We start from the raw sequence: 19734 nt of genomic DNA, 5'->3' as shown, positions 1-19734 counted from the left end.
TTGCCGGTAAAGTTTTCAAGCCTCTGGAGTGCTCTCCCGGCGCCGACTATACCACGGAGCGTTGAACAGAATACGTTACCTCCTCGGCCGGTTTGACTATAGTATTTTTATGATTTACCATAAGTGCTGAGTCCAATGTCGTCTGGTGAAAACGCACGTTATCATCCATAAGTGTGATCGTTTTGTCCTCTTCATAATAATCTCAAAGTTTGCGATCGCCATTGGTACCGCTCTACTCACTGCTGCTCCTTCTCGAGTGCTCTCAACTCCGGCATGAGAGACCCCACACTAAACTAGCCCAGTTCAAAAGGTAGGCGATACTGCCACCTATCTGGATTCGATCGTCATTTCAATTCTAATTTACTCAGAGGTACCAGGAACACACACCAAGGTCCGCTTGACTGTTTAGAATAATAATAATAATAACAAACATTTAAAAAAACGAGAACTGAATTAAGCCATTTCTTGTTCTGCTTGTAGGACGGCTTCACCCCCTTGATCGTGGCAGTCCGTGACAACCATGTGGAGATGGCAGATTTACTTCTTAAGGAGGGAGCTGATGTCAACGTCAGCGACCAGGGACAGAGGTCAGTGCTGAACACAGACACTGTTGTTATTGATGTAGACTTTACTTCATTCTGCTGAATTCTGAGTTTATACTGTGTACTGTTGCTGTCATGTTGACTTGTGCTGTCAATGGTCGAAAGCAAAGGGTATATATATATATATATATATATATATATATATATATATATATATGCCGTTCCCAGTGACATCTTTTGACCATGCCCCCAATCTAGTTAAACAGTGTTTGTTTGGCCTGCCAATCTTTTCGTGCAACTTTTCAACTTCATAGGTCCTTATGGCAAATTTGTTGTCAATGTGGAGACTCATATCTGGATATCAGTTTCATGACAAATCAGGTGATACACCGATTTTTTTATTGAAGTGGGGTCACCAAAATCAATAGGGTTCTTCCTCTAGGGGTCATGAATGTGCACTGCAAATTTGAAAAGATTATAATGAGAGCCATTCGCACATAGGATCTGCCGCATATGGCGTTCAGGGTGAATCCATATAAACACTGTCGTTCAGGGATATAATAACATTTTGCTTAAGTGTAGCAATGTGCTTCACAACAGCAGTAATACAAATGAGGATGGAAGAAACTACACAGATACAGCAGTAAAATAGTGAGGGGGGAAAAACCCACAATGTGAGTTAAGACCGAAGGAATTAACTTCTTATCAAATTGTTCTTGTGAAATTCACACTCTCAGGTCCCCATTAATGATGGCTGCTTGCAATGGACATATCAACATGCTGCGGCTGCTGTTGCAGTTTGACGCAGACGTCGCACTAAAAGACTCCAAAGGATGGTCATCTGACGACTACGCCGTGATCAACGGACACCATGCGTGAGCTCCCCGGCTCCTTCTTGCTCGTATTTTAATGTTGCTGAATGGAGACTATCATGCTTTTGGCTGTAAGCAGATGGAAAGGCTTATATCGTATAATGTTGTGTATCTCCGTTTCAGGTGTTCCCATCTCATCATCGAGCATGGGACTAAGAGGAACACCATGCCCTCCCCTTCGCATCAAGTCCTGATTAAGAAGAAGAAATCCCTGCTGGGCAGTCCCGCCCACGGAGTGGAAGCAGGCTTCGCTCTGGGAGGACCGGCCACAGACAAAGACGGTAGGAAAATACCTTTTTTGTTTCAGCGAAATGGAACAATTGACATGCAAGCTTTTATCATTCTTAAACATTTATCATTACTTGCACTTTCACATCATTGACCTTGATTGTTTCATTTACCCCTCATGCGAAACCAATTGACTGGATCTAGAGCATGGAGCAAATGAAGCAGGGAGAGGTATATAGATGTAGCTTCAGATATGACAACACAAAATCAGACCAATCCCAAGTTGTTTGTCTTCTGTAAATTCAGAACTTCATATTTGAAGTGAATTATACAATCGATGCTTATTTATTTTGTTTTACCCTCCCCTTATCTTAAGGAAGTGTCTGATTTTGTTATGCTGTTTTGATTGCAGTGCTACATTGTGCTTTCCCTATGCCTCAATCTAGTATTTGGTATCTTAATTATGTCATTAAGTACCACAGACTTGTCTGAAATGATATCGAATACAGATTATTCTGGAATGCAAATGGAGCTATAGAAAAATAATCCACTGGGTATACAATTTTCTTTTGTGCTGGTTTGCAGATGCTGAGGACAATTCTCAATCGGAGTCGATAAGTCGGTGAGCAGATTTCTCTTTATAATATGTGAACTTGGACAATTGACTACCATGTCACATCGTAGCTCAGATCATTGTTCTCCTTTGTTCAGGGCTTCAAAAAGTGCAGCTGAGTGGCCATCATCAGATGACGATGAACTGGATTTAAGTCCAAAGGTGATTAACTAATTTATTGCATATAGACGGTTTCAGTGGAATTGCTTTGCCAGGGAAGGGCTTGGACTGCATTTTATTTTCTATTGCAGTGTTTACCTAACTGTGTATTACCTGAAGTTTTTACTACATTTCTTAGTAATTTCTTACCTTAAGTTTGGTCTGTGATCCCGCTGTTTGCTCTTTTAGAAACAACAGAAGCCAAACCTAAAGGAGCTCATTGCCTCAAAGAAGGGAGAAAATGCTGGTAATTATCAATTGACCTTTTGCACTCATCGTTGTCCCTTGGTAGTTTGTGGATGATTTGTAGTAACCTGTCACCCCTGCCTGCCCTGTAGCTTCAGCAGAGACATCCCTGAGCGGGGCAGAGTCAGAGCCTGAGAGCGAGGATAGAATCCAGAGAACCCCATCCCTATCCAAGGCTTTACCTCCAGGCAAAGCACCCCAGCTCCCCGTAGCCCCCTCCCCAGCCTCCTTTTCCAAAGCTCCCCAGATGACCTCCGTCCCTCTCCAAACCTCCAGAAAGGTAAACATTTATGTTGAAACCGTGTCGGTTGAGCGTCTGTGACATCACTTTGTCTCTTTTTTGTTTTCTATGTTCTCATCCTTTAATGCTTAAAACAAGTGGACAGTGGAGGGGCGGGGCCAGAGAACAAGGAGCCCCCAGAGCAGCCTTCATGTAGTCAACCAAGACCAGACTCTGAGGAAGAGGAGGAGTACGAAGAAGAAGAGGAGGAGGATGATGAAGATGATGATGATGAAGACGAGGAGGAAGAGGATGATGATGATGATGATGAGGAAAGTGAAGAGGAAGATGAGGAGGAGGAAGAAGAGCAAGCATGTGAGGTTGACAGTGCTGTGGCTTTAGTCCAAGACAAGGATATTGGAGTTGAGGATATTCAGAAGCCTTCCAACACTGATTCCTGTGAGTTGGTCGGTGGTGGTAATAGTCAAAGTGAACCTGCTAATGTTGACTCTGATAATGCCGTAGCTGGTCCTGGTCTTGCAGATATAGCTGGGAATATAGACACTCAAGACAAGAACGTTACCAGTACAGGGAGTCAAAATAACAACAATGTAAATGTAGCAGTATTATCAATCCATGGGTTGCCAGTCACGTTAGATGTAGAGGATGGCTTTGTCGTATCAGCCATTAGAGTAGAATCTAGATTTTCTGATGACGATGACAGCGTTGGAAAAGACTACAGCTCGTCCTCGGATCACAGTAGAAAATCAGCCTATATGACTCACAGACATGGTGCAGGAACTCCGTCACTGGAGAAGTTAGAGGAGGAGAATTTTGAAAAGGGGGAAAAGGCTGAAGTTGATCATCCAGGTACCGGCTCTGAGAGTGATGAACCAGACCCTGGTAGTACAATGTGGAACGACAGTGGTGATGATGATGAAGATAATCAAAAAGATGCTCTTGGTCGTAACACAGTGCTTGCTAAGCGAGGCAATGTGACACCTGATAGTGAAGGGGAGGGAAATTCAGACAACACTTTTGAAGCGAAGGATGATGATGATGGGCCAAATGCAGAGATTTCCAAAACAGGAAAACGCAAGTCTTCGTGGGGTTCCTCATTAGAGGAAAGTGACAATGAGTGCCATGCCTCGCCCACAAAAGACGACGAGACCAACAAGGATACTCCTGATCAGAAACCCGATGGTCAAGATTCAAGTTTGCAGCCCGCAGCCCCTCGCTCAAAAAGCACATCGCCTAAACCAAAGCCAGATGAATCAAAATCGGAGTGGGATTCTTCTTCGGACGATAACAACCAAAACGACGGCTGCTGCCCCACTAAAGACGAGGCTTTAGGGGTCACCGGTTCAGTAGAAGAAGAAAAGCTCTCTCCAGTTAGAAGCGTTGCATCACCAAAGGGCAAGACTGAAGAACGGCAAGGTTCTGATGACTCTTGGGAAGATGATGAAGACGATGGTGAGGAGATGTCAAATGATAACGTCTTCGTAGGAGTATCACAAGAACCTGAGGGAAAACAGAATACTGATATCCAAGCATTGGATGATGATGATGATGATGATGATGATGATGAATCCAATGCTCAATCTCCAGAAATTGAAGGAAAATCACATATGCATAAAGATGATGATAATTGGGATGATGATGATGAAGACAATGATGACAAGCCTGAAAAACCCATCTCTTCTGTTCAACACGAGGCAGATAAAAGTTCACCACCCAGGTGTACCTCCACCGTAATGTCCCCTAAACACAAGGCAGAGGATGGTGGAGTCTTGGAGAGAAGGTCTTCGACGCCAAGTAACATATCGTCGCCGATGTCCAGGCCAGTAAGTGTCATCGACGAGAAGTTACACGAAGGAACCGACGAGGTGCATATCTCTGAATCTCAAAACGATGCAGACGAGGGAGATGATGATGATGAGGAGGTTCCTGTGTCCGTGATCGACGGAGATGACGACACTGCAGGGGATAAAAGTGAGGATTCCGACAGCCAGGACCAGAAGCTACAGTATGATTTTGCCAGTGCTACAGTCAGAGTGCCCGAGGGAGGAAACGACAATCCTCTGGTCAGATGCCAGGATGAAGGGCGCCAGTCAGACGACGAGCTTGAGCCTATGTTAACCGCCTACGTTCCTCTGGGTAACGAAGATGGTGTTGTCCTGACGACACCGGTGTTATTGGATGACCTCGATAAAGAACCTGTGAAGGAAGTGACGACGCCTGGGACATCCAGTAAGGGTGACGCCACAGCTGTCCAACACCGTGTGTCCGACAGCGATGCGTTTTCTGACGACGAGTTGCCTCAAACTGACATTGATGATGTTGACGTGGACTCGCCTGGTGAGGATGAACAACAGGACGAGGAAAGTCCAGGGTTCAAGAACACTGACGAGCCTGTTCAACTGGTAAGACAGGCTTTGCTTGGTGGAACACAGTAAATAGGTATTAGGTTTGCAGTGTAGTAGTTCCTGTAATGTAGTGTTCCCTTGTTAAGAGCTCTGTGGGAATAATGTAATAGTTGGACCAAAGCTCTTGTAAATAGGACTGTGTTTGGGGAAGTATTTCATCATGAATGAAATGTATCTCCTCAAACAGAGAGAAGATTCCACCCAGGGGGAAGAGGATGACGACGAGGAGGAGAGGGATGATGATGAGGAGAAGGAGGAAGAAGAAGAAGAAGAAGAAGATGACGGAGACCTCAAGGATGAAAAGGAACAGGTTGAAGAGGGAGGAGACTCCGCTGTTGCCACCACAACAGTCCCAGAGAGTGAAGCCTCTAAGGACACGCAGAGAGGTCACGAGTGAATGATTAAATATAGGCCTTTCTATTCATAACGAGAAATCTTGATGTCAAAACAACTGTATGTGTGCCAAGATGCACCATGGTGACTGCTTCATTAAAACACGTTTCATCCTCAGATTTCCTCACAGAGTTGGGTCTGGAGAAGGGAGAAGAGGAGGAGGATTCATGGGACTCTGAGGTACAGTAGGAACATGCTTTGGAGTGACTCCCTCGTTGCATCGTTTGTTATTCACATTTCCCTAAAGGTCGTTTTTTTTTTTTACATTTTCAGTCCCGCTCTGAAAGTCCCAAGAAGATACACGATGGGGATCAGAGGTCTTCTGCTAAACTTCACAAAGAGATGTCCACCGTTACAGAGGAAAAAGAAGGTTTTTATCTTTTATGTTTATAAAAGCAAATTAACTGAATACCGCTAGGCTTTCTTTGGAATCATCTCAGCCACCATTTCATGCTGCGGAAAACCTTATAACTTTCCTATTAAACCACTAAAATATTGTGTTTATATTGGTTGGTAGCCAAGAACACTGTTAAAGGGGAACACCACTCAAATTAAAATGTTATTTCCATGGCCTAAGACAGAGCTACTAGATGAGCTTCTCTCAGAAACCAGAGACGTAAGAATCAAACTTGTGATTTCCTGAGGTATGAAGTCGGGAGCTGCTTCATTGTGAACCCACAGAATGTGCGTTTTCCTTTTTATATTCAAATGAGCTTTATTCTATATGGTTTCAGTTCTGAAACGGAACAATGTACCTATGAACTCTGGTTGTTCTGGGTGCTCTGTCATCCAAAAAATCTTTCCCAATTCAATGGGCCGCATTCATGAAACGATATAAGAACAGATTTTGTTCTTAACTACTATTTCTTCTTATTTTGTTCTTACCTGGGATTCAGCAATGTTTTCTTATTGTTGCTTTTCTCTCAGACAAGACCAAATTCTAAGAGTGGTAGAGAGCACTCTTACCCAGATAAGAAACTCTTACCCAGATGAGAAACATTTAAAAAAGCCTACCATTCCTAATAATAATAATACATTAGATTTATATAGCACTTTTCCTAATGCTCAAAGACGCTTTACAAAACAAACAATACAATACAATACAGTTTTAGTAGATACAATAAAAAAATATATATAAAAAGGTGAGAGAGGAAGGAGTTCATGGGTTGAAAGCAAACCATTGGTCAATTGCCCCCAAATACCCCCAAATACGACTTTATAAACCCAGAACTTTTCAATCATTATTATTATTATTATAACTTATTGCGTGCGTTCTTCTTCTGAAATTGATTATATATTGCTGTTAGAACAGTTAGATGCTGGCTGCCCAGGCGTACGCATAGAATGCATATTTACAACATCTCCTCTCTTCTCTGCTCCACACCTACAAGTTCTGAGCGAATTCTGGGTTTTAGCCACAGGGACCTTTCAGAGAGAGATGACAGGTGACAGATCCAGTATTTCCCTACTGCGCAATTGGTTCTTGACACGCATGAGTTGTTCAGTATTGACAAAGCCTACTTTGCTGGAACGATTTATTTCGCACTATACAGTACGCGGTATACGTATAAGTACAAATATAAGTCCGTCATCAGATTAACACACACACACACATGCGATCAGCAGCCCACAGGAACACATGCACTGAGTCGCGAGTTGTGAGATGTGTGTGTCATTTTGACATCAGTCGCTAATCGCTTCCTGTTGAATGGATCATCAGACAGCGATCAGATGCCGAAACTCGGCTGTTTTACACACTCCTCATTCGCCTTATAAGGAGATGGCGGGCGTGTCTGTATGCAAATGTTTTCAGCGCGAACTCTGAGATTTGGACCTTAAGAACGGCTTGATGAATGTGGCGGTGGCTTTTCTTATTGTTCTCTTAACAGACGGGTAAGCAAGAATATAAGAAAAATAATAAGAGAGTATTGTTGAATGAGGCCCAATGTCTATGGAGCAGCTTCAGAATTTATACTGGATGACATCACAAGTTAGATTTTTAGCACTCTAGTTTTTTATGTTTCTAATTTTCACTCATATTTTTGTACTGTCTTAGACCAGAGGAATAACATAAATCAATTCTGAAATTGTGCGCAGTTCCCCTTTAATTATGCTACTCTCAGTGGGGGGGAAAGTTCTGGCAATTCATGTTATGTCTTTGCTTATTTGTTGAACATAACCAATAATTGCCTATCTCTTATCAAACCAAACATTATTTTCTGCCACATAACAGTATGTTACATTTCTTTTGTAGATTTGTTTTATGTTCCCTCATTCTTAAGAGGGTCTGGAAGCAATAGGATGGCAATTCTAGAGCCTCGGAGGAGTATAGGCAGGCCAAGAGGCGGCCAGGGAGCGGGTATGAATGCTTGTATTAACTTGTGGGTCTGAAGAACAGCATGCTAATCATCTCGGATGACTGCTGCATCACCCCATGATCACAACAAAATGCATACCCCCCCCCCGAACTCGCTGAACTCTGTCCTGTCTGAGCCCTTGTCTTTGTCTGAGTGCACTAAACACTGTACCTTTTTACATAACTGGATATGAAAACTCACCCCTCTCAACTAATACTGAGCTTGTGTCCCACTGTGGCTAGAGAGGGGGAAAACGGAATGCTTATCCAATGTCTATCGCCTACTCATCTTGATGCTAATTAACCATGAGCTCCATCGCATGAGAACGCTTCTCCAAGGCGCTCTGGCTTCACGCAGTGCCCCGCCATGTAAACTCATTCAGCTGCACGAGAATGTTGCACCGTCTTGTCCAGTGAATGTTTCTCATCCTGCGTCAGCCGAACATAGTGTTACGATATGATAGGTTTCTTCTCTTTCAGTGGTGAGGAACGACAGCGGTGACAATGCTGGTGGCGGCAATGGCAATGATGTCGCTGACGGCGATGATGCCCCACAGAAAGAGGTAGGTTCAGCTAATGAATGTCAGTAGGGTTAGCTTAAAGGAAAACTCCAACATTTTGGGAAATTAGCTTATTTAACATCTTCCCTGGAGTTAGACAAGAAGATACATACCTTTTTTGTCTCTCTGCATGCATTAGGCTTAGGGAACGCGTACGCTTACGTTAGCGTAGCGTAGCGTAGCTTCATCACTGGAAGTGGGGCAGTCCTTTACCCTGAAGTTCCCTACAGTCCCGAAATACACTCCCAAATACAACTCCAAAATGTTCCTGTAAACATGTTGTGACCTGTGTATTTACCACGTGGAGAAATAAAAAATAATTGAATTTGACATTTACGTTTTCTAAGCAAATATACTCTGAACTATTTTTTGCCGAACCACTCCTCTCTGGGCTCAGTGATTTCACGCAACGCAGTGCTACTTTCTAACGTGACGCCAGTGTCCGGTGATAAAACAAATACTCGTTTTCTAACAAAACAGTTCCTGGGCTGTTCACGATAAGTAGGTTTCTGTCTCGTGGTAACGATGGTAGAGAGTTCAACTAACTCCCAAGTTGTGCCTCTTCCGCTTTCCATGTCTTCGCAAGTCCCACGGTGCTACACACACACACACACTAGGGGTGTAACGGTACACAAAAATCACTGTTCGGTACGTACCTCGGTTTTGAAGTCGCGGTTTGGTACGGGTTTTCGGTACAGTGGGGGAAAGTTTGGCTTTCCATGTTCCACTCAGGAGTGATGTATTGTGCAGTAACTAATTGTACTTGTATCGCTGTCAACGAATATTCTATATTGAAATTAATAATCGAGTTTTTAATTCAATTCTGCACCAAAAAAAGGTTCTGCACGTGCGTTCGTTAGTGGTTGTATTCGTTCGGTACACAGCTTTAGGTCCAGTACTGAAACGGTTCGGTACGGATACGTGTACCTTTACACCCCTAACACACACACACACACACTTCACGTTACTGCCTTCATCTGCTTTTCATGGTGTCCCACACTCTTCACGTTATTCTGCATGTCACACTCGCCCCTCATCGCTCTACTGTGTTCCATCAACCAGCTGTAGATCCCACATCACACCCATTCTTGCATCCCTTCACTGGCTCCAGGTATAGGATTGACTTCACATTACTTCAAAATACTCATCAAATACAATGCCCTCTCCTTCTGGAACTCCCTCCCCCTCTCTGTTAGATAGGCACAATCTGTAAACGGCTTTATAAAAAAAAACATCTCAAAACACATGTCATCAATCAACTTGCCTGTTCAGGGGCTGTACTGTAATGTTTTTATCCTCTTGCATTATTGTGTTATCTGATGCACCTTGTTTTAATTCTGAATCATATGAAGCACTGGAAAAAGGTGCTATATAAATAATCACTTACTTACTACTGCGTATCACCAGCGTCATCCCTCTGCATGTCCCACACTTTTCGCCATCCTCTGGTAACACAGCTGACCTTTTATGAGTGATTGGTTCCCGCTTCCAGCATACACATGCACACTCCTTCCCATACTTGTATCAATCAGCTTAATACCAAATTATTTCACAATGAAAACCAGCTTATACAAGGAAGGAAGGAAAGATGGAGAAGGGAAATAGAGAAACTCATATTCCTCTCATTAACTATTTTATTCCCCTTATTCCTAACACTTGGAAATATCTATGTCAAATGTAACCATGTCTTTTTTTTTTGGTCAGACCGAGAAGGCAAAATGGGAACCACTGTCTGTTCTGAGAAAACTAGAGGGAGAGGCAGACAGAAAGACTGGTAAATTGCATTTCTCTTGAGCTTCCTGATTCTGAATGTCAACTAATGAATTTCTGGTCCATTCGTCTTATCCTTGTTTTTTATTCCATTCCATAGACATAATGGAAGAGTTCGGTCTTGGCGATGTTGATGATCTCGAAGGTAAGCTGAGCAATTTGAACATTAGTATATTTGAGTTTGAAGGTATTAATCACTCATACACTGTCTGAATCTTCCCGATTGGACTATTATTCATATCTTCTATCTTTCTTTTATCACACTTTTATGAAGCTCACAAAGCAGGTCAGTGCACATGGCTAGTTGATTAGATTCACTTGATACCGCTGCCTGTAGTGCTTCCCCAGCCCCCCAACTAGACACAAGGCACAGGGTTCTACAGTGCTTCCCCAGCCCCCCAACTAGACACAAGGCACAGGGTTCTACAGAAGCACATGCTCCTGACCTAACACATTTATTTATGCTATACAGAAGATTTAAAAAAGGAGCATGTATGCATCTTGAGATTAGGGCTGCTAGATTATGGCAAAAATCATAATCACAATTATTTTGATTGATGTTGAAATCACGATCATTAAACACGATTACTCATTGATTTGAAAACGTCATGTGACGACAATGACTAATTAGTTTTGCCTTTCTTTTCGACCAAAGGCTGCCTTTCCGTCATCTTCTACAAGTTACCAAATACGTTTAAAAATAACAGGAGAAATGCGCTATGGCTCCCTCCCTCTCAACATGAGCTGAAACTACTGTTTGGGTTTGGGGTGTAGCGCACCGCTGTGAAGGAAGGGTGCACTGCATTTACAACACAAGACAAAACGCGGCATGCGGCACAATAATCACTTTATCTCGATTATCTTGTTTTCATGATCGTGGGAAGCCAAAATCATAATTTAAATTGAAACTCGATTATTCGACCAGCCCTACTTGAGATACAAAAGAGGAACGTACATTTTAAATTATATTCACAGATGATCCCAAATTTCTCTCCTGTGGCACCCATGTAAGGACACATGTGCTCGTTGAAAAAGACGACTCGCTGTAGAGCTCTGCTGTAGTGCTGCCAGACCCACTAGACCGTGTCCCTAATGTTCTCATCGTGTCTCTGCGCCAGATGCCTCCGACTGGGATTCAGCCAGCACCACCAGTAGAAGAACCCTCCCCGGCCGCAGAGTGGCCTCCCCGGGGGTCGAAGAGCTTCCAGAGGGCTCTACTCCGTCCCCCGTTCCACAGCCTTCTGCTCAGGACCAGGAGCAAGACACCATCACAGCAGTGCCTCCCGCAGATCAGAAAGAATCGCCACTTCCCAGTCCGCGTTCCTTCACCTCACCCGTTACCCGATCCCTGCCCCTGCCGCAGCCCCGCTCCAGGAAGTGGCAGCCTCAGAAGCCAGGAAGCGAAGATGGTAAGGAACCACTGGATTTCTTTTCTACAAGGTTATAAAACAACACCGGCCATAATAATTCACAACTCTTCTCTTTCTCTCGCTTAGAATCAGATTGGGACTCCGATAACGCATCGTCCCCTTCCAGTCCAGTGAAGACTGAAGATCACCTGCCAGATATACCTGAGACTCTGGCAGCCTTGAAACCAGGTAAGGCACCCCCTGTGGCTTTTAAGCAGAACTATTTGTGTACATGCCATCTGCTCTGGATAAGACTTTTTTTTCCACAGGTTCCGCTGTGCGTGAGCATTCACCAGTTGCAAGAGATAATGAAAGCAGTCCAGAGCCAGAGGAGCAGCCACAAAAGGTGGGTCTTTTTCACAGAATGCAACTCACCACCGCCATCCTACCTAATGGACCTAATCTCAAACCCTGCCCTCTTTTCTTGATCCTCCAATCACAACTCTTGCTTGCTTCGGCCAAACTTTGTTTGGAGGGAAGCAACAGTTGTGATTGGAGGATCAAGAAAAGAGGGTGGGGTTTGAGATATCTCCATGTCTCACCTTCTCATGTTTTTCCCATAGTACACAGTTATTACACAGTTCAAGGTAAAATCACCCAAAATAATAGATAGACTTGTTGCTAAATTAAATGTTATACTGGTTAAAAAGAATCGAGCATAGCTGAACAAATTGTGTTCAGTTTTTGAAGTTCTACTTTTCAAGGTCTTGAAATCCCAGGGTTTCCTTTGCCTCCCTCCCATTTCAAGCAATGTAGATTAGATGTGGTGCTTGTAAGAAAAGTCCAAAGGCAAAGATTCTAGTCTTACAGTCATCACAGAAATTGCAGCACTACTTTACAGGTATTTACAGGTAAGAGAAAGCAAAGCAGAATGTTGCTGCGTTCTGCACTTAGCACAACCATTCAGCCTGGCTTGCACCCTTTATTATATAGTCCAATGTGTGCGCCATACAATAGTGGTAGAAGATTACTTTAACTAAATATGGTGGATTATTTAATTGGCTGATATTTTCAAAACTATTTCCCTAAAAATTGCAATACAGGATATAGTTGGATATGGTTATGCCTGTTCATTCTTTATTATAGTAGGTTTTTCAAATGCATGTGCAAAACAATTATTGAATAATACGCACCAGTTTATTGAGTCATACTGTATTGTACCTATTCTGCAATCTGTTAATAAAGTTTTCAATCAATCAAGTGACAGAGTTGTTCCCCAGGCATTCACTGACTGCAGGGCGTATAGCTGACTGCAGGGCGTATAGCTGACTGCAGGGTGTATAGCTGACTGCAGGGTGTATAGCGGACTGCAGGGCGTATAACTGACTGCAGGGTGTATAGCTTACATTCAATTGAAAATAGTTTCCAAAAATAGAATAGTTATGCATGTGTGTTCTCTGATTCAGCAAACAACAAAAGGCCTAGACCTTATTGTGGGGATTTTGGGTTGATTTTCCCTATATTGCATTAAAATTCAGTGTTGTGGTCTGGTAAGTGATGAAATTATATATATATATATTCTTTCTATTCTTTATTTTGTAATCCTTGTGTATTGGAAAGACAAATTTTGCCTTTTCTTTATCCGCTGAGTTCATGTTACTTGTATGTATCTCTTTGTCTACTCATGCCCTCAAAGGAGAGAGGAGATGCGTTAGATGTATCTGAGTTAGGCCTAAGTAACCCATGCCACGTTGGCCCTGTGGCGTCCACATTTGGAGATGGTGGTGATGAGAGGAGTGCCGGCGATAGGCCTGAAGACACAGAGGAGGGGTTCCCATGGGAGAAGCGCTATGAGAAGATCTGGGTGGAGGTGGAGAAGAGGGAGGTGAAGTCTACCTACAAGAACGTAGCGGCTGAACTGAAGGAGCGGTTCGGAGAGCTACTCCAGCCAGGAAAATCTACCCCTGAAGACACCACAGAAGAGGAACAGGCCAAAGTTGAATTCCCCTCAGCGGAAGAAGAGTCAAGCGAGGAAGAGGAGGGGGAGCCCATCGTGCGTCCCGTGGCCAGGACGACGAGGAGGAGCAGCAGCGTGCTGCTCACCATTCCCGAGCAGAGGGAGTCAGGACTGGAGGACTCCCTCACCGAGTCTGCTGAGAACTCCCACTGTGAGGACAGGACTCTGCCCCCTGAGCCCCCGGGCGGGGAGAGCGGCCAGGCCGTCGACTGGGATCATCTCCCGAGCAACGGTGTTCTGGATAAACGCAGGTGTCCGTCACCACAGCTCTCTGCAGGAGGCTACACTGCAGAGGGAGAGTCTGACATAGACAATGCCGACAAGGCTTTTACCGACGTCCACGCCGAGCCCAGGTCTGACGACGGGAACCGTGACTCATCCTTGACCGATGAGGTGACCAAACCAGAGCCAGTGCGATGCCCACCGCCAGAGCCTGCCTCGGAGGACAGCGATGCTGCTCCAGGTGATGCTGAGAGGAAGAGCCCCGCCACTTCAGAAGAGGATCCTGAAGACCTCCTTCGCTCTCCGCCTCCCTCTCGAGGCGCTCATTCCACGGCCACCACAGGTGTTTCCGACGAAGTGTTGGAAGAGGACATGCAGAGATTCAAGCACGAGGTAGGGATGCTGAAGGTTGTGTTCCTGGACTTGGAGAAAGAGAAGGCCCGACGCCAGAAAGAGGTAGAGGATGGCCGCCCCTTTACTCCGATAGCCCTTCTTAGTGATCTTTTACTTCTTCTTTTTTCTATCTCATTACCATCATCACTAAGTTTGCGAAAAATGCCACCATTCACCACTTCAACTTATTTATCTCTGTGTTTTCCAAGTCACAATTCTCAAACTGTTTTCCAGTGTACTTTTAGATGTAGAAAAGTGAGCCTTGCATGCTCCTCTTTTCACATTGTCCGTTTGCTTAATTTGCCATTCCTTGATTGTCGTATAACCTTTTATCATTCATTCCCGTGTCCAACACAGTCGCTCCGCTCTCTTTTCGATCGATCTGAACAACATTGCGGAAGATCTACACCACCCTCAAGAAGCTTTTGGGCCTTTCAGTCCTTTCAGCTGTAGTGTGTGTGGTATCCTGGTTACAACTCCCAGGCTCCATCAAGGCTGTCTTTCATCTTCTTCAGTCATGACTCTTTGCTTTTAACTCATATGCTTCGCATGCAGCCTTTTGTTGTGGAACAGTTCTGTTTCTCGAACTCTATAGTTGGTGTGATGTGAAGACGTGGTGTGATAAATGATGCCCTTCTTACCATGATCACAAGTGCATTTGATCCATCTCAAATCCTGCCCTCTTTTCTCCATCCTACAATCACGTTGTTGGAGGGAAGCAACAGTTGTGATTGGAGGATCAAGAAAAGAGGGCGGGTTTGAAATGGATCAATTGAAACAGTGTCATTTGCGGCATTTGGTTTTCTGTTATTTTTTGCATGCTTTTTTGACGTTAGCCTTTATACTCTTATTTTTAAAACATTTATACATTTATTTTCCTTACTAAGAAAAAAACAACGTTTTGGCCAGCCTTTTGAATGGTTTATAGAAACAATAATATCACAAACATTTTTAAATATGTCAAAATATGATATTCATGAATTGAAATTAACTGATGTCATTACTGTCTTACCCCATAGCCAGAGAGAAGGGCTGTCTTGCCCTTGAATCTGTGATGCCACACAAATACATAGCTCCAGAGAGCAATGAGTTGAAAAATATGGAAGAACAAGTGACATTATGGTATCCAGGAAGATTTCTGGGAGATAAGGCTACATTTTCTGTTTTGAATTTGACAGCACAACATAAGCTCATAAACATTATCGGGCAAAATAGTTATTTTTACTGCAAAACAAGAAATTTTACATTTAGAGATACCTTTATTATATTTTTTGGGTGAGTAACATTACTGTTACAAACAGCGTTTTTATAAATGATTTACAATGAGATTAACATTAGCTAGCTAACTGTCAAACATATAGCAAAACGTTATCATGGTGGCCATGTTACTTTTCCCTCCCTTTTCTCCCACAGGTCTTGTAACACAATTTGGACACTCAAAGTCCATATTAAGTTAGCTTGTAGTAATACAAAATTACAAGTCAGGTTTAAAGTTGGGTATATTTTAGTCTAAAGTGGCCCCTGGTTTTCCGGATTTTATTCATACATGCGTGATAATTGAGCCATATGCAAAGTCTTGAGTGGCGTTTCTACACGCTACGTTCGAGGATGGTGGTTGTAATGAGTAGGGCCTCTATTAAAATGCATAGGAATGGCCATGTCTAATAAAGACGATTAACCGTGACTACTGTGTCACATCGTGTAACCACATGAAGGTGTTTGGTCTCTCAAGGGAGGGATGACACACTGAATTATGTATGGCAAAGTAGACCTGCTCCAAATTAGCATTTTAAAAGGCTGGCCCCAACCTTGTTTCCCCGTGTTTCAATGCTGCAAATTTTGATCATTACAAAACATTTCCCCTTTGTCTTTTTCAGGTCAGCGAAGACGAGATAAAGACCAAGATGGAGGTGCGAAAACCCAGGGTTTCTGGGGGTTCTCAAGGATGGGAAGAGGAAGGAGAGGACGCAGAGACACCTGAGAGCAGTTTAGGATACTTGGGAGAGGTGCAGAGAGGAAATGGAGCAAATCCACCATCCAAAATGGCAAAGAGGTATGCATTTTTCAGCTTTAACGGTAGATTGTTAGGGTTGTCAGTGTTGGCAGCTGTGCAGCAGGGCCTCCATAGTGTAGAAACCATAGAAACCTGATCCAGCCCCTGTTGCAGGTAGGGTTGGGTACCGTTCACGTTTGAACCGATACTGTACCAGTTCCTGGAATTCGGTATCGGTACCCAACGGCACCTTTTTCGGTACATAACTCTATCTGTAATAACAAAATTGTTTATTTTAGTTGAAAAATCAATTATTTACTTAGAACATTTAGTTATTTATTGTTGTAACACACCACACAAAATAAATTGCATGATCATGTATTATGTTTTTAAATGTTTAAATATCAATATTATCTGGCCATCCTCAGTAAATATGATCAAACTCCTCTGACCTTGTCTGGTCTTTCTAAAGACCCAAGCGATGGGGCAGTAATATATAGTATATATTTTTGTGGAAAAGGCTTTATACTAAATATGTAAAGGTACCGAAACTTGGTACCGATTGATCTAGCGTGAATCGGTACTCGGTAGTACCGATGTCATTCGGTCTGTATCCTTAAACCCTAGTTGCAGGTCCTCTGAATTAAGGAAACGGATATTATCTAATCAACTAAATGTACAAGCATTCACTGCTCCATCCACAGATAACTACCAGATACTTTGTCGCTGGATGCAGCTAAGAGAGGGACCCCAGTCCCAAGTTTTTAATCCTTCCTTTTGCCGTAGCCTTGCCGCGAAGTGAAGGCTCCCAGGGCCGACGCGTGTGGGTGTAAACATGTCTCTGGGCGTGTCATTCACCACTAGGTCTATTGCTTTCCTTAGCGCCAACAGGGTCCCAGTGCAACTACATGCCCCCCTCCAGCAGAAGTACAGTAACAGCAGTCGGGCGGGGCGAGCTGTAACTGTAGAGGGAACCGTCCCGCAGGAGCTGGTCAGAGGGGCCCGGCGCAGCAGAGCCCCTCAGACCACCGTCCGTGTTAACGGAGACCCTCTCTCTGTGTTTGACGATAGCACTTTAAGCGAAGTGTCGGACGATGAAGGAAGGTATATATGCAGTATGCCGCTTTTCTTTTTCCGACGTCACCTCTCTCTTCTCTTAACACTTCCATTGTCGGTGGTTTGAGGGAATCGATCAGGACCTCATCCTCCAGTTTCCTTCTAGTTAGCTGCATGACTAACATCTCTGACAAACCGAATAGTATACTGCATTATACCATCACATCTCAATTAAGCCTCCCTCCTCAACTCGTGCAAACTGAGCATGAGAAGGTAGTCTCTTGAAATGATTTCCCAAATAACACCTCTCGTTCTGCCTTGTGTTTGTCTGACCTAGGTCTCCATCTGCAGGCAGGTGGACAGAGGAGGTAAAACCCTACCATTGGCATCCTGTCAATAGCCTTCTTCTGTTCTGGTTCATCCCACTTGAATACAATTTTACTCTTTTAATTTGGTCAGAATTTCAACGTAGCATGTGAGGAGCAATATTGATATGATCCTCTCACGTGTTCTCCGATTCAGAATAGCGGAGCGATGGAGATGGCGGAGGACTTGGATGAGCTCACTCAGTCCTCGGACACAGCCACAGATGACATGGACTCTCCCACCGCAGGCTATCGCCACGCCTCTGTGCTCATCCATCAGCTGGACTGCACCACACTAGGTACTGTCGCAGCTCAAGAGATCAAGTCAAGTGTTCCTTTATTAATTCCTACTTTAAGGGTTCAGGTGTCATAGCAGTGTGGGGATGGGAGGTACAAGCAGGAAAAAAGATAATAATAGAAATAATAATAATAATAATAATAATAATAATAATAGTAGAACATAATAATAATATTAATAATTATAGAATGGCAATTACACTGTAGACAATGTATACTCTTATGCAGAATAGTAGTAGCACACTGCGCCAGAAATATATTTTGTATAACTCATTAACCAAAAATAAATGTATAAACTGTCATGGAGACTAGTCAAAGGGATTAGACTCATTGAAGATGTGCTTACATTCTGCAGTTTGTTCAACCCTTTTAAAGTTAGAGCTGTTTTAGGAATAGGGTTGATTTCCCACATTATTTAGTATTGTGCAAGTAACATTCTTTAAAGGCCATCCAGACCTCTCACCCAAGTTATCATGGTCTTGATACAAACAAAGTAGATGATTGTGGACTTCAGGAGGTCGGGGGTCAAGGACTACAGCCCCCTCAGCATCGACGGGGCACCGGTTGAGAGAGTGAACAGCTTTAAGTACCTCGGAGCCTACATATCCGAGGACTTGACATGGACCACACACATTGACAGTGTTGTGAAGAAGGCACGACAACGCCTCTACTTCCTCAGGCGCCTAAGGAAGTTCCAAGTCAGTCAGAAGATCCTTAAGAACTTCTACTCATGTACAATAGAGAGCATCCTGACTGGCAACATCACCTCCTGGTTTGGGAATAGCACTGCACAAGACCGAAGCAGACTACAAAGAGTGACACGTTCAGCCGAACGCACAATTGGAGGGGGGCTCCCCACCCTCCAGAACATTTACAACAAGCGGTGCAGGGGCAAGGCTAAGAGAATCATTAAAGACTCCAGTCACCCGAACAACTGCCTCTTTGAACTGCTGCGGTCAGGCAAGCGATACCGGAGTCTCAAGGCGAGCACAGAAAGACTCAGAAGAAGCTTCTATCCCCAGGCCATCAGGCTGCTCAATGAACAATGAACACTACACAACAACCATCAAACGCACATAGCACACACATCCACACGCACACACTCACTTTAAACAAACACACTGTAGCACCCACTCCCCACACTTTATAGCACACACTCACTTTAAACAAACACACTGTAGCACCCACTCCCCACACTTTATATTTATTGATAAAGGATTGCACTACAACTCGTACACCTTACTGTAAATTGTACCTAAATTGTACCTCATCCCATTTATGCTTTGCACTATATAGTATTGTATATTAGTACACTGCATAGTATTGTATATTATATGGTAACTCAGAACACTGTACATATGTCTATACCGAACACTGTGACCTCATTTTCTTCTTCTAAATTACATGCTATACTATGTTATTTGATACTATCTTGTCTAGCACAGTCTCTGGAGCGTAACAGTAAGAAGCATTTTGTATGAAAGTATTCTGTACTTCTGTATGACAACTATTAAAGAAACTTGAAACTTGAGAATAGACGTAACTGAGTTACCATATAATATACAATACTATGCAGTGTACTAATGTACAATACTATATAGTGCAAAGCAGAAATGGGATGAGGTACAATTTAGGTACAATTTACAGTAAGGTGTAC

At 43.4% G+C, this 19734-nt stretch overlaps 1 protein-coding gene across 1 annotated transcript in view; it reads left to right on the top strand.

Moving 5' to 3' along the window:
- Window positions 1-19734, top strand: part of ankrd26 (ankyrin repeat domain containing 26) — an 87527-nt gene that overhangs the window by 15189 nt on the left and 52604 nt on the right. The window contains exons 5-24 of the mRNA XM_084334562.1: window positions 481-587; window positions 1280-1417; window positions 1538-1695; window positions 2228-2264; window positions 2354-2417; window positions 2604-2661; window positions 2753-2940; window positions 5494-5692; window positions 5818-5879; window positions 5973-6069; window positions 8536-8618; window positions 10320-10389; window positions 10486-10530; window positions 11504-11794; window positions 11882-11983; window positions 12064-12140; window positions 16244-16419; window positions 17242-17463; window positions 17753-17783; window positions 17938-18079. Coding sequence (XP_084190688.1) covers window positions 481-587; window positions 1280-1417; window positions 1538-1695; window positions 2228-2264; window positions 2354-2417; window positions 2604-2661; window positions 2753-2940; window positions 5494-5692; window positions 5818-5879; window positions 5973-6069; window positions 8536-8618; window positions 10320-10389; window positions 10486-10530; window positions 11504-11794; window positions 11882-11983; window positions 12064-12140; window positions 16244-16419; window positions 17242-17463; window positions 17753-17783; window positions 17938-18079 — 2347 coding nt within the window. The remainder of the gene's footprint in view (window positions 1-480; window positions 588-1279; window positions 1418-1537; window positions 1696-2227; window positions 2265-2353; window positions 2418-2603; window positions 2662-2752; window positions 2941-5493; window positions 5693-5817; window positions 5880-5972; window positions 6070-8535; window positions 8619-10319; window positions 10390-10485; window positions 10531-11503; window positions 11795-11881; window positions 11984-12063; window positions 12141-16243; window positions 16420-17241; window positions 17464-17752; window positions 17784-17937; window positions 18080-19734) is intronic.

Source organism: Notolepis coatsorum (genome assembly GCF_963971535.1).
Source record: "Notolepis coatsorum genome assembly, chromosome: 18".
In the NCBI taxonomy this organism is placed as follows: Eukaryota; Metazoa; Chordata; class Actinopteri; order Aulopiformes; family Paralepididae; genus Notolepis; species Notolepis coatsorum.
The sequence above is the reverse complement of the archived record's forward strand: the minus strand, read 5'-3'. Positions and strand labels throughout refer to the sequence as shown.